At 41.6% G+C, this 21,081-nt stretch overlaps 1 protein-coding gene across 1 annotated transcript in view; it reads right to left on the reverse strand.

Annotated features, from left to right (window-relative positions):
* Positions 1-21,081, reverse strand: part of LOC139301661 (leucine-rich repeat transmembrane neuronal protein 4) — a 163,343-nt gene that overhangs the window by 76,682 nt on the left and 65,580 nt on the right. Inside the window, exon 2 of the mRNA XM_070925103.1 lies at positions 4,647-6,208. Within this exon, the coding sequence (XP_070781204.1) occupies positions 4,647-6,208 (1,562 nt within the window). The remainder of the gene's footprint in view (positions 1-4,646; positions 6,209-21,081) is intronic.

Genomic DNA, 21,081 nt, shown 5'->3' on the forward strand with positions numbered 1-21,081 from the left:
AGAAATGAGTTTCAGGACTTTTTGGGTTGGAGATTAAATGGTAGTGAGTGAATTAGGGGTGGCACTACTGGGCAGTTGGCAGAGCAGGCCTGGCATATCGTCAAAATCCTTATCAAAAGAAGATTTGAGCTACTTTGTGTCAGCTGTAAAAAGCGTCCACTTAGTTCACTGGATTTAAGACTGCCAAGGGGCAAGACACAACAAAAGAGCAAATCTTGATGGAAGGTGGTAGAGGTCAAAGGATGATGGCAGGGTTGCTATACACATGGGAATTGTATAAAGTGAAAGGCAATGAGAGGAGAGAAGGAAGGAGTTGTAGAAAAACGCCACATATGTGGCCAGGTGGGTTAGAAAAATCGGTTAGAAAAAATGTCAAATGATTCCGAGTGATGTTCTGATACATGAAAAGGTGACAGAGGCCATAAGTGGCACAGACTGTCAAGTCCACTGCCCACATCAGGAGTGCAGCTAAAAAGGAAAAGATCAAATAAAGATTGAAATGAAATGATAGAAATAAGCTTCTCTGTGGGAAGGTTGAAGTGACGTAGGAAAATGAGGATTGCACCATCTTGAGGCAATTCACTAAAAAGGCTTCCAAACTCACATTCATGTCAGGTGGACCTGAGGGCTGATAAAGGACAATCATGTGAAGAGGTCCAGGGTGAGTTATAGCGATGGCACAGAATCCAAATGAAAGGAATGGTAAGAGTGACACAGGAGGAATAAGCAAGAGCCTGAGGAGAGGCAGTGAGGCTGTGAGGTGGGGAGAGTGCAGCAGGTGCTGCTGCGTTCTGCCGAGTGATTTATCTCCACGCAAGAGCAACAAAATGCAGAAACAAGATCGGAGCACATTCTGAGATGAACTCAGGACTTTGTGGACTGCTGACTGATAGTTTCTGTCCCCGCTCAACAATGTTTTAAGACGAGACAGAGGGACAGATAAGGCCAGAGAGAATGCATTTTCAATGATATCTCAAACAAAACAAAATGGAGGAGTGTGTGGTGATAAAAGGGAAGCTGGTAGAAACAGAACTAGAAGTAGAACAGTTTAAAACATTAAAGCATTTCCAACAATACAATATCGCACTTTGTTACAGTGTGTTTTAAAATATTTTTTTTTAAAAAAGGTAAGAATGTGGACATCCAGAGTACTTCAAGAAAACACATGTTGGAAAAACTGTAGGGCTGTATTTGATTGCATATTGTTTTTTTTTTTTTTCAAATTAATGATGCTTTGATTAGCTTTGTTTACATGTGTTTTCATTGATATTCACAGCATGCCATGAACACATCTCACCTTCTTAAGATAAAAGATTTGATCAGCTAATGGCCTGATTTACATCGCCTGTGTATGGTATAGCTTATGTCAGGTGGTGGAGAATGTCAGAATTGGTGAATCAGCTGAAGATTAAACTGCTGAGAGAACTAGAGCTGCATTATTTCAAACTTTCTGTTGGGAGTCTACAGTGTTGGGGATATCTTTTCTTTCATTTCCAATGTGTAGTGTTAGCTTTTGTTTAGAGAATGGCTCACTACACTGTCTCCATTATCCCCTTCATTTACTTACTTGATCTATTCTGTTTTGACCTAAATTAGAAAAGAACAAAAGCCCTTGGCTTCTGGCTCTTACTTCTTCGTCGACAATTCCTTCCTATGCTTGCTTGTTGATGAATCACACATATTTCCAGTACCTTTTTTTTTCCTGAGTTGTTACACTCTGCTGGCTCTGTAATGTTGATTTGGCCCTTTCCCCTCTTAGTATGGGTTAATTCCTGCTTTATTTGGCCCACAGGATAAAAGAGGTAAATTGCAAAGTTCAATCAAGTCAAGATAAAAGGCTAATGATAGATGCAGTGATTTCAATGGTAAACAGCAGGCCTGCTTCTAGCTTACATTGATGGAGAGGCTGTGAGGTATTTTGTGTTGGGTCCCTTAGAGTGGAAGTGGAGGGCACCTTTCATAGATAACTTCTCTTATAGGGCCTCCCTGGACTATGCAACATGAGTCTGATTTTAGTCTGATCCAACTGGCATGGGGTATCAGGAATGAAAATGAGTGTTGGGAATGACAATCGGCCATTTTATCCCTTGTAATGTGACATACTGGAAGGCAACCAATACATTTTTTGTTTGCCTTCACCTAGTGTGACAGGATCCCCTCCTCCTAGCATTGTTAATTCCTCCTGATCCTCAGTGCAATAGCCATCCCTTGTTTGCCTAATATTATATTACTGTTGACTTTAAAAATTATCTAACAAACATGGGTCACATATGGTATTACGTTTTTAAGGTCTCTGATTAAAAATGTCATTGTGTAGGTCCAACACATGGGCCATATAGCTAATTCTAAGCCCCTGAGACAACTATAAATAAACTAACTAATCACAACTGAAACTGTTTTTTTAGTTGTTTTTTTTCAAAAGAATCTGAATGAAGACAGTGATAATCCAGGGGTACATATGCTAGACACGACTGCTATTTTCACAATACTTTACTATTTTCAGAAAACAATTTATAAAGCCTAGACTAAATCAGAATAAATAGAACATAATTATTTTTATAGAGCATACATAGAACGTATACTATTATATATCAGATTGCCTATAATTACAACCACGACAACAAATTCTACTTCTGTAAAGCCTATTTTCATTTTCATTGGGATTGCATTAAATAGTCAATACACATATTTTTGAGGCACATTTGCGATGTTGACGTACTGGATTATGCTATATTTTACAGGTGTCCCCGTTATCATATCCAGCCTCTGAACATTCTGTGCATATTGATTATCTGTTTTGAGCCGAAAATAAGATTTTACACACATTTTGTTGGCTTGAAGACACCACATCATGTTGGGTTGAAGCCACAGAAGATGAGTCAAATGGGGGCATGTGAAAACCACATAATTCAAATTGAAGGTTGCTTGGCATTGTATAAAATGAAGTACAACCACTGAAAATCCTCTATCTTTTCCCCCTCCATCCATCTAACATCACTTTCAATTGAGTTTTACATTTAAAAATTACACACTAAACATAAAGCAGCACTGTAGGCAGAAGGAGGCACTCACAGCCTATATGGGGAGGGCAGGGCAAACAATAACAAAATGGCAGCTGTGATTTGTGGTCCCTCTTTACAATCAAACCAGTATGAGCAACCTGCAAGTATTACATATTATCAAGTGACTTGCCTCCAGGAAAGCCAGACGGACAGTAACAGAAATGGAAAAGAATGTGGAGGATTGAGCCCTCCTCCTCCTCCTCCTCCTCCTCCTCCTCGCTGTTTAAACCTCTGCATTTATAGTCATTCCTCCAGAGAGAACCGGCCAGAAATTCATGCCATAGAAATGTAGAGAAAATCTAAGAACTACACTGTCTATGAGTGGGCTGGTAATGTGAAAATATAGAGTTTAACCAAAATATTTCATACGCCTTTTGAGTTACAGCTTCTGAGGGTGGGCTACCCACTCATCTAGGTGGACTTAGCCCATCCTTAGCCCCCTGTCGTAACTGGGCTGGTTAATCAGTGATAAGAAATACATTTCTACAGAAGCTTTGCTTAGCTGTACCTTGGAAAATGTGTGGGAAAACTCTGCAGTAGAATAAAAGGTTTAACCAAGAATGGTACGGTATGTCAGGTACATGAGTGTGTAGCAGCTGAAAGCAAGAGGAGAAAAGTGATATTCCCACATTGCTGTAGTCTGTAAATACTGTTTTGAAGAAATTCACTTGCCTGTGTATGAAACATTTCAAAGGATTCCCACTCCTTTCGGGACTATGAAACACTACTTCTTTCTCTCTGTGCGTGTGTGTGTCACAAAATGTGTATTTTTTCTATCCTTGTGAGTTAAAATGTCGATGGCCAGTGAAAGTGTGCATTTCGGTTTATGTGTGACTAATCAATTAAGCCAGTGAGTAAACAAGTGAGTAACTTCAACAAGTCAGTGTGCAAAGGAAGGAAAAAAAATCAGAAAGGAAGTGCTATTGGGGACTATGAGCATGAAGTACTTTCCAACAACTATTCTGAGTCATAGCTATGTCAAGAAAAGTGTGAAGTTATCAGCTCAGGGGAAGCTGTATTTAGTGACAATAGTCTCTATTAGCATTCACATCCAGTATCCAGAAGTGAATCTTCCCACCATTCAGCTATTCTCCCTACACAATACTGCTCATCAAAAACTGAATAGCAGTAGAGCAAACACACAAAGCACAAAGCCTGTGATATGCAAGTGAAAAAAGCAAACGAGTACCTAAACAAGCACAAATGTCTTATCACAAACAGCATAGCTTAAACTCTAGATTGTGCAGAATAGGGAATGTAATCAGTCTCATTTATCTGTATTTCTGTACAAGTCTGTGGCAAAACAAACACTTGCATCTCTGCAGAGATTAGGGTTTAAGCGAATATACAAACACCCATCTGAAAACAAGAGATATTTTGATATACAGAAAGTGATGCTAAAACCACCTCTGCTTCATTCAGTAATAATCCATGGGTACACAATATTTACCTAACCTGCCATGTACGGTTAAGTAATCAAGTAGCAGACTTATCATCTGTCAAAGCATTATAAATAATTACCTCTAGTCGCCTCGCTGTGGACAGAGTTTTGTTTAGGAGGAGTGGCGGTGGTGTGGGTCATACCTCGCATTCTCGGGAGCCTGAGATGGTATAGGTGCAGGGTCCGGTCCCATTGACAAGCACATCCATGGCCTCAGAATTGGTGGGCTTGTAGTCCACATAGTACTCCTGCAGAGGAGAGCTCAGGGTGCGTTCCGTCTCTCTAGCTTTCTTGCGGCGTTTGCGGGCTGCTGCCGAATGCTCCTGCAGCTGCTTGACACTGCTAGGATAGCGCTTCCAAGACACGTAGATTACCAACAGGATCATCGCAACAGATAGAAAAAGGGCAACACTTCCAGCCACAATCTTATGGAAGGACACAGGCTCCAAGTCTTGCTCTGGGGGAAGTGCCACAGGTGGGGTAACAGCTGACAATGTGGGGCCTCTGATAGATCCCTCTCCTCTCTTTCCAGAACCAGTAGGTGAAGCCATAATGGCTGGATAATGTTCGGTCGGCACAGGGACACTGGATGGGGTTGGAGGAATACTCACAGTGAGTGTTGTCGCTTGGTTTGATTGACATACACCAAAAGCTTCGACAGCATCCATCACTTTCTCACCCTGGGCTTTCTTGGGGGAGGCGCAAATCATGGTGGTCTCCTTTGCCCCTCTGAAGTTTCTCAGCCAGGCCACCAGAGGACAGATGGCAGGGCCACAGTCCCATACATTCCCAGCTAAGCTAATCGTAGTCAAAGAGATCCAGGCATCAACCACCTCCTGGGAGACATTGGTCAGCTTGTTGGAGTCCAGATTGAGGGTCTGCAGATTGGGTAGGCATTGGTAAACTACAGCGTCCACATCCGTCAGATCATTCCCAGACAGATCCAGTTTCTGGATGGAGGCCCAGGTCCAGGTCAGGCCCTGGCTCATTGAGCGAATGCGATTCCACTGCAGGTAAAGTGCCCGCAGATTGTAGAGGCGGGGAAAGTGAGAGAAATTGATCTTTGAGAACTGGTTATGCTCCAGGTGCAGCTCAGTGAGCTTGACGAGGCCTGAAAATGCATTCCGAGTGATACTGCGCAAGCGGTTGTAACCCAAATCCAGGAATTCAAGATTTCTGCAATCTTGGAACAGACGCACTGGGATAATTTTTAGAGAGTTTGAGCGTATGTGAAGACTGAGAAGCTTCCGTAGGCCCTGGAACTGCCCAGGCTGCAAGGCTTGCAGTTTGTTGTACGACAGGTCCAGATTACGCAAATTAGGGACAGGGTGGAATGTGGTATTGTGGAGCGATGTGATCTTGTTGGAACTTAGGATCAGCTCTTTGAGCCTGCGGACCCCCTGAAAGGCCATTCCATCCACAGAGGCAATGTAATTGTGGTCCAAGTAGAGCCAGATGAGGTGGTTGAGGCCTACAAACTGGCCAGCACGAAGACTGGCAAGACTGTTGTACCGTAAAGATAGGCCTTCACAGCCTCCTGAGAGGTTCTTGGGGACATCGCGAAAGGCGCTTGACTCACAGTAGACAATTTTTCCATCACAGCGACAGCTCTTGGGGCATGGGCGCTCACTCAAAGATGGATTTGCCGCCAGCCACACCTGCATCAGGAGTTGGACCACTAGCCAGCGACGTCGCAGAGCAGAGCCTATAGGGAGGGGGCAGAGGGAAAACGAAAGAGGAGAAAAAGTTAAGCATTTGAGCTTATTACAAACTCCAAAAACCCTAATTAAAAATGTATAATTTTCCTTTGGTAAACAAATGCATACTACACACTTAGTAGCCTATTTTTCGTGGGGTTTAGTATTGGAAATGATGGTGTCCACCAACCTATGCGCTCTATTTTACTTTTGCTTAAGATAAAATGAGAGGATATATTTATACACATACAGACTTGACTTACTGCCCAAGAGCAGATGAGGCCCAGCAATCTTGGCAGTTTGCTTCTAACTTCTGAAGAGGTATCCTGAGGCACCAAGTATCTCAGCTGCTACATTTGAATGGTTTTCTTTTTATTGTCGAGTAACAATGATTCTGCAAAAAGCGTTTTTTGCTCATATTCAGTGTAATGATTAATGTGTGTGCATCTGAATGGGAAGGACCCTAACACCTTTGCCAAAAACATTTCAAAAAAGCATAGTCACCAAACAACATAACATTGAGCTGTGAAAGTTGTGCTAGACTGCTTCTATATCCTAAAGGAAGGAAGACTTTGCCACATCCCGATAGATATGGAGATGCCAGAACTTAAAAATGAAGGCCACTCTTCAGGGCCTTTTCTGTTTGGTTTTTTTACTTCCAAAATTGTTGGGCTTCCTTTCAGAGATCTCTCTTCCTACCATTCTGTGAAATTTCTGTATCTTGCTTTCTTCAACTAACATATTTCAACTTCAATTGAAAAATCTAGAGACTCACTTGTAAACTGTATGACATGACTTGACATGTCCCACCACTGCAGCATTTTTGTCTCACCTCTTCTCTGTGAGTATTTATTTGTTTCCCAATTTTAGAATTGACTGTAATCTTTTATTGATTAATCTTAAAGTAATAAATGACTAGGCCATGTTAAACTGATTAATATCGCTTGTTTTTGATCAATTGATGATTTTATGTGGTTGTTAGTGGTATTCAGTTTTATTTTAATCACAAAAACATTTTATATTCTGATGTAAAACAAGTTCACATTGTGTGGACTCATTATCCCACATTACATGGTCTTAGCTGTTTGGATTGAAGTCATTTGTGCTGCATGTTTACAGTGAATACACACTGACAACCAATGTTGAAGCAAAACAACTTGCAATTTACTCCATCATATCTTTATCTGTATTTGTATTCAGTCATCCCATAAGCCATCATCACCAATGGCAGAAGCAGATAAGTCATGAAAGGCTGCCTGTACAGAGCAAATTTACATTCAAGAGCTGATGGTTGTGTATACAATCCCAGAGGCGTTTCAATTTAGACTCCAGCTATTGCATGTAGCACCAAAACCAAAGCAGTACAGGTTCAGCATGAATCATTGCTTCTGCTTTCCACAGGTTTAAATAAAAAGTCACTTAAAACCCTATGGAATTACACAACTCATCTCTGCTACAGAATGCCAAATGTGTCTGTGGAGAATGATGTCAATTTCTTCATTTTGAGGGGGGGGGGGGGGGGTGCTCTGTTTCAAATACAATTTGAAAAGGGAAGAAAAGTGGTCAGTAGCTTCCTGTGATATCACTCCTTGTTCTGAGGTGAGACAGAGTTGTTTCCATTAAAATCGTTCCTCTTTACAGAGCCACTAATGATCTGTCATTAAGATACATTGATTTCCCCTTGAGGAGGTGGTATGGGGGGATTAACTACTTATGTGTGTTTCTCAAGGCAATACCATCAAGTATGGACTTTATTACCATTGTCACAGTGAGATAAGATTAATATGTCAGGATAGAAGTTTTCCATACTTTCATTAGCTTACAGAATGTATGATGTGTTGGCAAGTGCTGTGCTGAATTCGCCAGCTTATTAAAATGAATGTGCTATATGTAGATGTGTAACACGATGAGGAACTTGAGCTAGCGCATGGAATCTCTGGGCTTTAAGGGTACTTGTAGAGGCAATAAGCATGATTTCAATTTCCTAGTATTTTCCGTAATGTTTGCAGGATTTGTCAGAAATAATTCCCTGACATAGAGAGGCTGAGAGGCATCATACAGCATATGCTATCGAACATAGCCATTTCGCTCCTTGCCAAGCATCTGCTGATCCCATATGGGTATTGTATGTGTGTGTTTGCGTGTGACTGAGAGAGATACACACTTACAGTTTGTTTTCAGATGAATCTTTCATCATTCCTTACAGATGGAGGGAACCATGGAACTGTACAGATAATTTGTGCTGGCTATTGATTATAACAGGAGACACATCAATCACGTCGACTTCATCTTGGATCCCACAATTGGGATACTTTCACATGAATATTGCAAAGAGAAGGATGGTGATCACGAGATGCGGCATTTCGGAGTGCAGCCAATTTGTTTTTCTCAGGTTTCTTTAATTAATTTGCCAACAACACTTTGCCTCAAAGGCTTACATTAAAAAAAAAAAAGACAGCAGAAGAATACTGATATATAACAATGCCCATGTGTAATGTTCCATGTGCATTTAAAGCAATTTTAATAGACCACATTTTTGACTGGGGAACAGAATGTGTGGGCTGTTAAACATGAGTGCGTGTTTTCTAAATTTTGTGTTTGACTCGTATCCCAGGAGGATGTAGAAACAGCCCCCTATTGCTTTATTTCTCATGTGCATAATAGGCTTGCTTTATTAGAAGTGACTCCGCCATCTCTTTCAGATTGAGCCTGCCTCACAAGGCACCTCTCTCCCCTTCCTGACACTGTATGTGGTTTAATGAGCGTGCTGTGCACTAATGCCTCTGTAAGCCATCTCTTTCCCCACTACTCCTCTAATCTTATTCACAAAGGAGCACAAGTCACCCTCTGAGGTGCCACTCATGGGGTTTGTCTCTCTATTACCTTTTACCTGATGTACCTCTCACCATTACTGTTCTTCTACCGTATCTACTTAGATGAACAATTTCTCCTTCGTTTTGTTCTCTATCCAATTGAAAATATACTAGTTATACATGTCCTTGAACCCTGCAGCCATCAGGATGTTTTTATAATGTGGAGTCTATTTTTATGCATGTGGTCAAAACCGTCTCCTCAGCCTTTTCACTTCCCTTCTTGAATTCCATTTTCGCTCCCCGACCGTCTTTCTTTCTTTCTTGCTTGCTTTCAGATCCAACTTTTTAGGATGAACATTTATCCTTGATATTTTTTTCCATGTTCGGTACGATAATATATAGATCTATGCTTCTCATTTTTCTTTGTCACCCTCTGCAGTTATCTGTCTAAATCTAATATGGATGGATAAGTCAAAGCTAAAGTTTGTCTGAAGGCGTGTGCGTAATGCTTAGTTATATAGCAGACAGCCCTGCTGTCCTCAGCATGAGAAGATAGCTATTTCTGCCTCTCAACCCTAACACATAGAGAGAGTAAGTGCACTTTACTGCTGACCTAAAATAAAACCAAATGTAGCTTAATAACTTGGCAAATGGACTCACTAACTGGTGCACTTTGAGTGCACACAAGTGGCTCGTTGCTATTTGCTGCCTGTCATTGACAAAACTGCTACCCAGCCTCACATAGAGGCTGGACAGCAGCCGAACACATAGGGAAGGACGTCCCCAGATCAGCCTAAGCCATCCTATTAGTCTCCAATTATCTTTGAGATGATAGCAAGGCCTGCCAAGTTAGACCCATTTCAACAGTGGTTGGAAAACATTGTGTCCTGGTGTGCCCCACTTGTATTTGTAGCACTGATTAGGTAGAATATAGAAAAGCACTGCAGGGAGTAATGCACGAACACAAATACATATGTATATCTATGTCTGATTCGTGATTTCCCTTGGTGACAGCAGTTCCACGCAGGTGGAGTGACGGAGAATAACCAATCAGCCTTCACCCTTCACTGCAGTGGAGTCTGGCACTGTGAAAACTCTGTTCTGAGCCCACTACAGTACTTTTCATTACGGTTACCGTGACAACACGACATAATGATAAATCTGCCAAATTTGTGAAACTGAAATTGTTGTGGATACAGTCCTTTTTGGAGGACAAAGGGTAAATGTGCAGGTAAATAAACAGTAACCAGGACACAGCTTTGCTCCCGTATATCATGATTTCGAAGTGAAACATTGCTAATGGAAATTCTGTTCCAGGTACTAGAGTTCAGTACAAACTGGGTTGAAACCTCACTGCAAAGGTTGTGCTTTGTTTTTTCTGCCATATCACCCTATAATAGTTTACATAACAGACCAGCTCCCTGGTCAAGTTGGACTATTTTAATCCACAGTTCCTTCATTGTGTTATCCAGTGGGCAACACAGCTCTGGCAAAAGGGTGTATTGTATATCTTTCTTTGTGAGGACCACATTTGAGTTGAGATCTTTTTTTTTTAGATCTTGAGAGGGCTGTTTGAGGGTGAAGACGTGGTTTGAGGGTTGAGATTAGAATTAGGTTTAGTCAGGGTTAGGATAAGGGTTACATTTATCTGTAATCCTTAAGTTTAGGGTGAGGGGATAGGAAATGCGTTATGTTAGAGAGTGTCCTCCTATAAGGAGGTACAAACATATCGCAGAGTGGCACTCTACCACCAATAAAATCTTTATTTCTGTTGAAGCTTTGTACATCAGCTATTCTTGTGGCTCAATTTGAAAAATATGTATGGCTTTCTTTGACTGGGGTCATTGTCTAACATTGCTGAACATTTAAGTACACATAACAAGTGTTACTGGCTACGACTACAATGCATCCATCCCCCACAAACCTGAGCAGGATAAGCAGATATACTGTAGAGAATGGATGCTTGCTTCACAAGCCATTGATTTTTTTTCCTTTCAGAATAAGCAAATGTAAATAAGAAATGCCCAGACATTGCCCACAAAGTGCCTGTTGATCCCGTCCCTTCACCTGCTTCACCTGACATTTCAACAATGCTGCCTCTTGGATGCTGTAGGGCCAGCAGAAGGTCATCTGTTCGCTGATGCTGAGCTATCATGAACCTAGCCAATGTGGCTGGTATCACACTGATTTAAATACTAACAAAGTAACATTGCATCTGTTTTATTTCTTATTATATAGACAGGTCGCCATACCCTTTTTTCACAGCAAAAATGTGTTTTAGATGTCGGAGAGGTGTGTGCAATGTCATTTGTGTCACTAAATTTATCTTAAGGCTCTGCAACTACATCTCTGGCTGCGGCTTTTTACTGTCCCTACCCTACTGTTCTCTTCCTGCAAAGCAGATCTCTAATGATATGGTCCATGAAACATTAGTGCATTGCATGCTGTTAATGAAGAGCATCACAGTCAGCTACACTGGTGGATAACTGAGACTACAGTGGCATGTAATCATCAAATAATTGTGGGCAACAGCATGAAGCTATATGGTTGACAAAAGTTGCGATTTTTGGGCAGGTTTGTGCACCTGGACACACAAATGTGTTTGCAGGCATGCGTGTGTGCACCTGCATGTGCGCGTGAGTCTCACCTCAAGTATGCAGGGCTTTCTGACATGGTCTGAAATTAAATTAAGGAACAGGCCCATAAGCCAGACTTCTATGATTAACCGTATATGGTTGCTTTGCAGTACACATAAATTGCTTCTGAGCTCCTACAGCCTGCACTGTATGGCTTTGTGTGCTGTTGTAGCTTATATTGATGTGGTGCAGTAACCCACTGTGGGTCAATATATCATGCAGCCTCACAATTAATGGCACAGCACCACCAGTGAACTTGGCCATCTGTATACCAGTTAAGAATGGCTGAGGAGATTAGGCTACATCAGACAATAATATCAGACCAAGAGAAAAAGATGGAGAACAAGCCCAAATAATTTAAAATTTTGGGGGAAAAAGGGTGAAATAACAGCCAACAATTAAATACCAAGAGACACACAAAGTGTGTGTGTGTGTGTGGGGGGGGGGCTATGAGTGCGTGAGTATGCGCACGCGTAAGGGAAACAGAACGGGACAAAATGGTAAATTCTCATTATATGTAACTGAGAAGATGGGGAAAGCACGTGCATGCGCACAGACAGAGATATATAATCATGCACTGCTGAAGGAGAGTGGTCTTAACTACACAGAGAAACACACACACACACACACACACACACACACAGTATTGATACATGGACGCACAGTTTTATGCTCGATCTGGAAAGTCCCGCTTGATAGCAGGTGCAGAATACAACGGCTTTCTTGAATGAGAATCAGTCTGCTAAGCAAAACCTGCACGACCCGGTGCCTCCAACCCACATGAGTTTTTTTTTTTTTTTTTTGGGGGGGGGGGGGGGGGGGCGTCAGTCCCGGTCTGAAACTGGACAATAGGCTTCGTGCGTACAGATTAAGGACAATCAATGATTATGCAGGGCCACGCTTTATAAAGTTGACTGGCTTCCAACATTTACCGTGATTAGCATTTCAGTGCAAGTCAATGAGCCAGCCACTCTAACTAGTCAAGGGGAAGACAACGGAGAGTCCTCGCCGAGGCGGACTGGCTCCTTTGCTTTGCTCGCGATTTGGTACCAAATGTTGAAGCGCACAGCGTTGAAAAATACAAAGAAGTGCCCTCAGCCTCTAATAAGCCACACCGCCAGGAGATGGAGGAAAAACACATTGCAGCTCTGCGACTGACAGGCTACAGCACAGGCTTCAGCCACATTCCTCAAGCCTCCCGAACCACTTCCCAAAAGACGCCAAAAACCCCCTTATTTAGACGTGAACAGCGGTGCATCTGAAAAGGCGCAAACATCTGACGCAAACATCTGATCTGACATGTTTTTTTTTTTTTTTTGTGATGTATTAACGAGAAAGGAGGACAACTGGAGTATATTTTGAAAGAACCCACGCTGTCACAAAAAAAAAGATGGTAACGTAAACAGAACTCACCCATATCCGCTTATCTGTCAGCTCCAGCCTACAGGTTTTAATGGCTTCTAGTGAGCGACATCCGAGTCCGCATGACGCGCTCTCCACAGGCAGGTACCGTCCTAATCCACTAGCCCGGTCTCTCCGCGCAGCCGCCGACTCCAAAGCGCACCTGCCCTTTACTCTCCCGGACCTGGATGTGCTATCCGGTTTAGTTCTGCAGCTATAACCGTACAACTGAACCGGGGCGAATGTCATTTACTTCCAACTCCAGATTAAAAGGCTGAAAAGAAAAAAAAAATCCGGGTTCAGAACTCCCCATCCATGTCTCCGCAGACAAGAATCGTTTTTTTTTTTTTCTTTCAAGTTGCAACCAAAAAGAGTGCTGCAGCAGGCGCAGACAATAACGGAGCCACGTCCAAGTAATTCATGTCAGTCTCACACGAGATTCCGAGAAAATCCTGTCACAGAACTTCACCAATGCGTCGGCATGATGCAAAACAGAAAAACGGGATGTCATTTTCCAAAGGAGTCAAGCGGCCGTTATATTCCTCTCCCGAGTAAACCCCGGCGTCTCTACAGTAGTCTCAAGGATGCTCAGTGTGCTCCGCGCATGGCGCACTGAGGAAAGTAACGCTCGCTTATCCACAAGTCTTTGCGAAACGCTGTCAGCGAGCCTCGCGGAATAGTCAAATATCCAAATATCCACCTTTTTCTCCAAATGCTCCTTTCGTGCTCGTTGTTGCCCGCTTTGAAATGCAGCATGACGCTGTTGTTAATCGCGTCTGCATGTCGAGGCAACTTTGTCAGGCAGAATCGGAATGCCCTCTTCTGGTGAGACAGCGACCCGTGAGCGTGTCCAAATGTTATGGCGGCACGATTATTTTAAGGGAGGTTGCCTCGGACGACACCGAAATGGATCCTCTCCTCGGCGTCGGAACCTACACCCCACCTTACAAGCGAGCCCTTCCTTCATTTTCACAGCTTCACTGTTTGCTTGATTGAAATCGCGTTCTTATTTTAAAAGAAATGTTCTCACAATCCAGTATGAAGTATTTATGAATATATTATGCATGTGTAGATAATGAGGAATTAGTCCGTTATCGTTTCCTGATTATGAAATCGTATTTTCTGCAGTGTGTGTGTGTGTGTGTGTGTGTCAGCTCTTCTATATTTCTGAGGACCATTTTGAGTGTTAGACCTACAGAGTGAGGGCTTTTTTTTTTTTTTGGAAAGTCCTCTTTAGGGTTTGTTTGGGGGTTAAGACTCGGTTTTAGGTTTAAGGTTAGGGTAAAGGTCCGGGTTTGGCTTACAGTTGTTGTGGTGAAGTTTGTGGCTGGAAGCTGGGGAAAGCATCATGTTGTCAGGGTCCTCACAAGTAACCAATACACAAAACCACAAAGCTCGGCTCCGTGTGTGAGGAGCAGCTCCAGCCTCACACTGTGAGCCCATAGAAACTGCTGCAGGACGCTGTCCGTGGTGCTGAAATCATGCATTTGAGTGACTGAATACAAGCGGACTGATTCCTGGAACTGCCCAGGGACTGCTTCCTCGTTTCTGTGTAAACAGGTTATGAGAAAGGACTGAACCAGAAGTCATGAATTCTACTTAGCATTACGCGCTGACCTGTATTGGAAATGTAATGGTAGTTAATCGACAGAGGCCCTCTGAGCCACCCCAGCCGCCTTTTAAAGTGTAGGTCTATTTAAGGAGGGAATGGGCAGCTGAATTTTTAATGTGCATTGCATCCAGACAGGGTTATTAATCTATGTTGGCCCTTTATTTAAACTTAAATATACCTTATACTGACATCCACATCTTCTATTAATATCCTTTAAGTCCAAGAGATGATTTGATAAAAACATTTTCAACAACGTAAGGAGCGAATTTAAGATTTGTTATTGAAATGCCTTATTGGCAGAGGTGCTGGCACTTTTACTTGGATGTTTTCATTTTATAAACTTCAATTTCAGAGTGAAATACTTATTTCTCCACGCTCTTACCAGACAAGACATTTTCCATTCAAAACATATAAGCTTACTAGATATATTATAAATTACTATACAGAAGTTTAAACCCTGATTTAATGTTTTAAATGCACCAAGAGTCTGAATGAGTACTTGTATTTTTTGATAGTATATTTTAAAATTATACTTTCATGCTTTTACTTAAGTACATTTCTGAATGCAGTAATGCAGTAGTTTTTCATCATACTACTTTAAATTTTACTGCAGTAAATGATCTGAATACCACTTCCACCACTAATCTTTGGTTATGTCCATATCATATATTCATGGTTATATCTATATTGAAGCCCTTCCTAAATAGAACATAAATTAAATCCCGGGTAGGTTGATGTATGTTTTTCACTGTGGAAGGTAGGACTATTTAAGTATAAATCCATCCTTGAAGCTTTTTAAGCTAGCACTGAGGTTCATTCCCCACAGCACCTCTTGTACCAAATACCCCTCTTCCCTTGATCTGATGATATATTGCATTGTATTGTATGTATATTGTATTCACAAATACTAAGCAGTATTGTAGATCAGCATTGGTAAGAGCGTCTGTCACACGAATGTCAGTGATGGCTGCACTCTACCATGTCTTTAACAGTAAATAATAAATTAGCAATTTGTCATGATACCAACCCGCAGGGTATTTAGCGTCCCACCCACTCATCTGCTTGGTGTAGGTTACCTGTGTTCAGCACACTTCTCAAAATGGAGCCAGACATCCTCCAACACCATCTTAAAATTCAGCATCTTGCACTGTGGCTCCGCCTCGGTATCTGCTCCCATGCAATTTGGCTGATGACTTTAGTTCTGGATTTGGTTCAACAAGCAGAGGCCATTCTGCTGACGGCGCTGAAACAATTAATACCCTGTGAAGTTATGGAGACACAGACAGTGCCAGCCCACAGGCTACAGCAGTGATTTCTCTCCTCAAGAAATATAACTGTATAGTTTACCCTCACCTTTTTACTCTACCAATGAATTACCCCTGCTTGTTGGTTTAAGTGTCTGTCAGGTAGGTAGTATTCAACATTTATAGGGGGAGAAAAAAAAAGAAGTAAGAGGCCTTGAAAAGAGAAATTTCTTATGCTCAAATCTAACGTGAAATTGTTTTACTTTGTTTTGACAGTACACACAGTAGCTGGTCACTGTCATGAGTAATTGTGTCCTCCTGGAACAAAATATATTTTTAAAGGTAACATTTGCCAAAACACTCGTCCCTGGTTGGAACTGTTTGTTGCCCGGCAACGTTCACATGTTGAACAGTCTTTCAGGTTGCAAAGAGAGACCTTCAGTGATTTCAATAGCACTTCTCTCCGAACCTATTGATAGACTCAAATGGAACAAACATCCTGCACATGCTTCATGCTTGTTGTGTTGTTTTTTTTAAATTAGCATAATGCACATTAAATTCTACACATACAGTATGATATGGAGACTGTAAATGTAACACAAAGCTCAGAGGAATAGAAATAATTCAGAAATGGCAATGACGTGCAGTATTCAACCATTAGCGTGTGTGTGAAAATTCTTGTGAGAATTAACACAGGAAATAGCTTGCATTATAAATCTAATAAATGTCTGAATGCATGACTCAGTAACTGAAAATAGAGGTAATCTTTATTGCCTGAAAGCAATTCATAAGCTTAGAAGTAAAGCTGCTGGGAAACCAAATAGAAATATGTGTACAGGCCCGTTTATCCTGCTTACTGTCACTGACAATGCGCTGTTTTGATCAATAAAACTTGCATGCTAAATGTTTCAAAACAAAATTCTTTGGATTTTGGGTAAATAATAGAGATACAAGAATACCAGAGATACAAAGATGGATGAACGGGCTGTGGATGGTTCGATGACCGACCTGCATGGGTAAATGTATGGCCTCCACTGGTGAATGTGTTCTGTCTAAGTGATTCTGACAACAGAAGATATTTTCAGGCTCTCCAGGGTGAGAGACAGCTCCGTTCTGTCCTTCCCATGTTCACATTAGAATGGGACTTGTTCTCTCTAGTGTTCTTTTCTTTTTCCATTTCCTCTGATCTTAAGCCTGGCAGAATCATCCTAACCTGCCTCAAGGCAATTTTCAACCTGACACTGAGTTTCTCGAGTTCACCTTTGAATGTGAATCATCGAGCAAATATCCAGGGACAGCTTATACAGCCGACACTGTGTCGTGCCAAAATAAAAACATTTTCTTGTTCCCCTTTCCTTTTTTTTTTTTCTTAAAAAAGTTGTTGTTTTTGGTACAAAGAATGTGATGATGCCAAGGTTGCCAGAGCAGATGTTATAGTTGTAAATCTGTGTTTTGCAGGTCGCTTCCATTAACCTTTACCCCAAGCTGGGTTCCAATCTGGAGGGCTGTGTTGCACACACTGCAGCTCAGGTTGGGGCTGAGGTGTTTGGGCTCGGATGTACATGATGGCAGACATAAAGTGTTTGAAATATGTAACAAGCAGGACAAAGTGCACTATTTGTATTGATCGCAGAGGGAAGGAGTCCACCAGTGGTTTTATTGCATAGTATATATATCATGGCAAACCATTTTTTCTAGTAATGACGCTGTGTTTTAGGAATGTGAATGTATGCTGTCTACATGTCTACCATTCCAGGTATGCATTGCTTTCCATTAATTTCTGTACATAAGGAAAATATATTAACTTTGGAACTTTGGAACTTACTTAAAGCATTACAGTATAGTAATGATTACTTTTTCAGTGACGAGTTGTGGAAAATTTTGTTAATTCATAAATTTGGGGGCAGGCTTGTTTGCTGGTTTACCGAGGATTAAATGGAGGGTTGATATCAGTCTGGTCTCTCTGCATTCAGTGGAGAGACTGGGCCTGGACGTGTTAGCTTAGCACAAGAGCTGTCTCCCCGAACATTTCTACATTCAGGACTCACCTGGTTGTGTCTCATCTGGTTCAGAGATGGAGGATGTTTCACTCATGTTAAGCTAGCTGCTGATGGTCAGTAAAACCAAACCAAAGGCTGGCTGCTTGTTGAACCACAATGTCTTGTTTTCTATCTCTAGATGTGCTAAGTACATGCAATTTGGCGTGTGAGTGTGGGGCTCTTGTATTTTCAAAGGCACCTTTGGTGGAGCTGTAGTGAATAACAAAAGTAATGTAATGTTTAATGTAACTAATTATTTTTGCTGTTGCACAATTAGTAAAATTATGTAACTTGCCCAACAATGATCATTAATAGGTAATCCAGCACACTTTTCAAATCAATTAGCATTCAAATTACATAATCAAGTGAAGGAAGAACACCCAAACCCTTACTGTAGAGTCAAGTATAATATGTGGAGAATTGTAGTACTTGAGGGTGCTGAAATCAAAGGCAACTATCACATTGCCTTTGCTTCCCATATCCCGTCCAAGATTTCTGAAACCATACACATGCATTCAAAAAAATAAAAAGGTACATGGTTTGTAATTAAGGACACACAGTTGAAAACACATCCGTACGGTCCTTTCTTTAATCAGAGATTTAGTTCTTTACTTAATGTTAACAGAATTTAAAGCATACGGTCTGTCATTTTGAATCATTTCTGGTTGTAAATTCACCTGCATAAACAGGATAACACATTCCTACACACAGAACATAATTGTTAGCCTGACAACACTGAAGATATGACATTTTGCTGATTAGACACACGTTTATCTCCATAGTGCACAAGTGTGCCTTTCTTGCTTCAGTGTTTCTCCCCCGATTGTTGTTTCCCCCTACTGCCTGCTTCATGTGTTTTGTCTTGGCAAAGATGTGAGAGATAAGAGGTGGGCATCTGTGTATGGCAGTGCCTTGCCATCTGTCAACTGCCCATGGGGTCTCTGTGGACATAAGCTCACATGGGTCGAACATGGGTAGGCAGATAGTTTCCAGTTTAGTTCTGGGGATATTCAACACAAATTCTTAAGACTTGATTGTGACTGGGAAAAACAAAAGAAATCGATTAAGTACTCAAACCACCCAAGTTTTGTTTGGAGACATAGAAATGGCGAACCTCCATGGCCGTGATGTGATCTCCGCACTTTCAGATAGAAAGTATACCAACAGATACAGTCTTACAATGTGTATTTCATTGCTACTATATCTTCTATACAGAGAAGCTTTTACAGCCATGTGGGGTCAAGAGTAAAGACACAAGGGATGTCTGCTAATGCTCTTGCGAGACGAAAGAATTTACATAATGTAAGATGATAAGGATCTATAAACCCAGCAGATCAATGAGGTCCAATTACGGGCCACTGGAGTTTCTTATCTGCTTCAGTTTAACTTTGTGCTGCCTGTGGTCCCCCACTTTCATTAAATCCCCAATGTGATTAGGCTGGCTGATTGGCAGAAGTTGAAGATTATCACTGAACGCAATCGCTGTTTGCCTGCTTTCTTTTGTGTTCAAAGACACAAGAAAAGCATCCTCAAGGACACATTTTATGTGGTTTGTGACAAATTGTGTTTTTGTGTTTCTGGGGAGGCAATATCATTTAGCTATTATCATATTGTATCTCATTATTTTCTATAATTCTAGCAATGTTAACGACTCTTTTACCGATGACCTTTGCTAAATGAACGCATGCTACAACCATGAAAAACAGTGTCACTGTTACGTTGTTGTTTTCTCCCCATCCTGCAGTTTTTGGGGCCTTTGGGAGGGCTGTGAGCTGTGGGGCTGCCGCTTTGTTAAAGTGCATTCACCTGTGAGAGAGTCAGAGCCATCCAAGGTTATAGCCAGGAGGCGTAGGGGGGAGAAAACATGTGCACACACACAAACACACACCTCTATAGATTTCCTCAAAAGTCAAAAACTAATTTCTCCATGCTTATATTTCATCTACATTAATTATTCTCAGGCTTATGTGCTTTAGATTCACGTGTTTGTTTGATGTTTACCCATTTCTGACTTTCATCTGAGCTGATGAATAATATTTTACATAAAAAAAAATCTGACTTTTTCCTCCTTTCCAACTACTTCATTGTTGACTTGTGGATCACAGACTCAGCACGAGCATCTCTTTCTAGTGCTGAGGAGGAAGGGGAAACAGATTCCTGCGCATAGTGTTTATAGTGTCATGGTGACACACTGGAGGCGCACAGATTAGCCAGCCTCTGAGAAGCACTTCCATGTGACTCAGCATGTTTGGCCAATTACTCAGCATGCTACCAGCTCCCGTTCCCCCGACACACCCACTTTGTGCCACATCCCAACCGCACTGGTAGCTCGCCTGACTCCGTCCCCTCATCGCGCTCGCTCCCCTCATTCCTCTATTTTTGGCATCAGACATTCTGGGCACGTAGGCCTCAGCACAATGTAAATTATTCAGCCTGGCTTGCCAGAGGCTGGGAGCGAATCATAAATCGCAGATGGTCTCAGGCTATTTCATACGGGTGACCGTGGTTAAACACCAATGCACAGAATCATTTTCAAACCCACACAAATATAAGGTTTCATTACTTGTAGCTCGGTGAGAGAGTATTTGATTTCGAACTTGCGATGTGGCCTTTTTTGTTGTTGTATTCAAATGTGCACCGTGTGCTTGTAGCATGTGACATGGACGGCACCGCCGATTTCTGGCTCGGCTTCAAAGACGATTCCTGCAGAGGTTAATTAACCGTCGAGGAATGTGGAATATGTCAGGTTTTTCTAAATGGCTTTGATATTGTCTTCCCTTCGAGCTAGAAAACACCTGAACAAGGGTGCTTACAAAAATGTCCCACATCTATCTATCTATGTATCGATCTATCTATCTAGTGAGGAGAATCTATCTTAGTGTTTAAAAAAACAAAAAGATGTAAGTAGTAGTAGAAATATTTAAGGAGATTCCCAGCATTTGGACCCAAGTGCTTATAAAATGCTTTTATGCAAACTGATAATAATGAGGTCAACTCCAGCAGGCAAAACACAAAAACAGTTACTCTGCGGAACCTCCAATATAAGAAACAAAATATGTACTAATGTTCACAAGTATTGGTGTAAATAAATGTGAAATGTGTGTATTTCCTTCCAGGTTTCTGAGTACCAGCCATA

The sequence above is a fragment of the Enoplosus armatus genome, chromosome 18 (genome assembly GCF_043641665.1).
Source record: "Enoplosus armatus isolate fEnoArm2 chromosome 18, fEnoArm2.hap1, whole genome shotgun sequence".
Lineage (NCBI taxonomy): Eukaryota > Metazoa > Chordata > Actinopteri > Centrarchiformes > Enoplosidae > Enoplosus > Enoplosus armatus.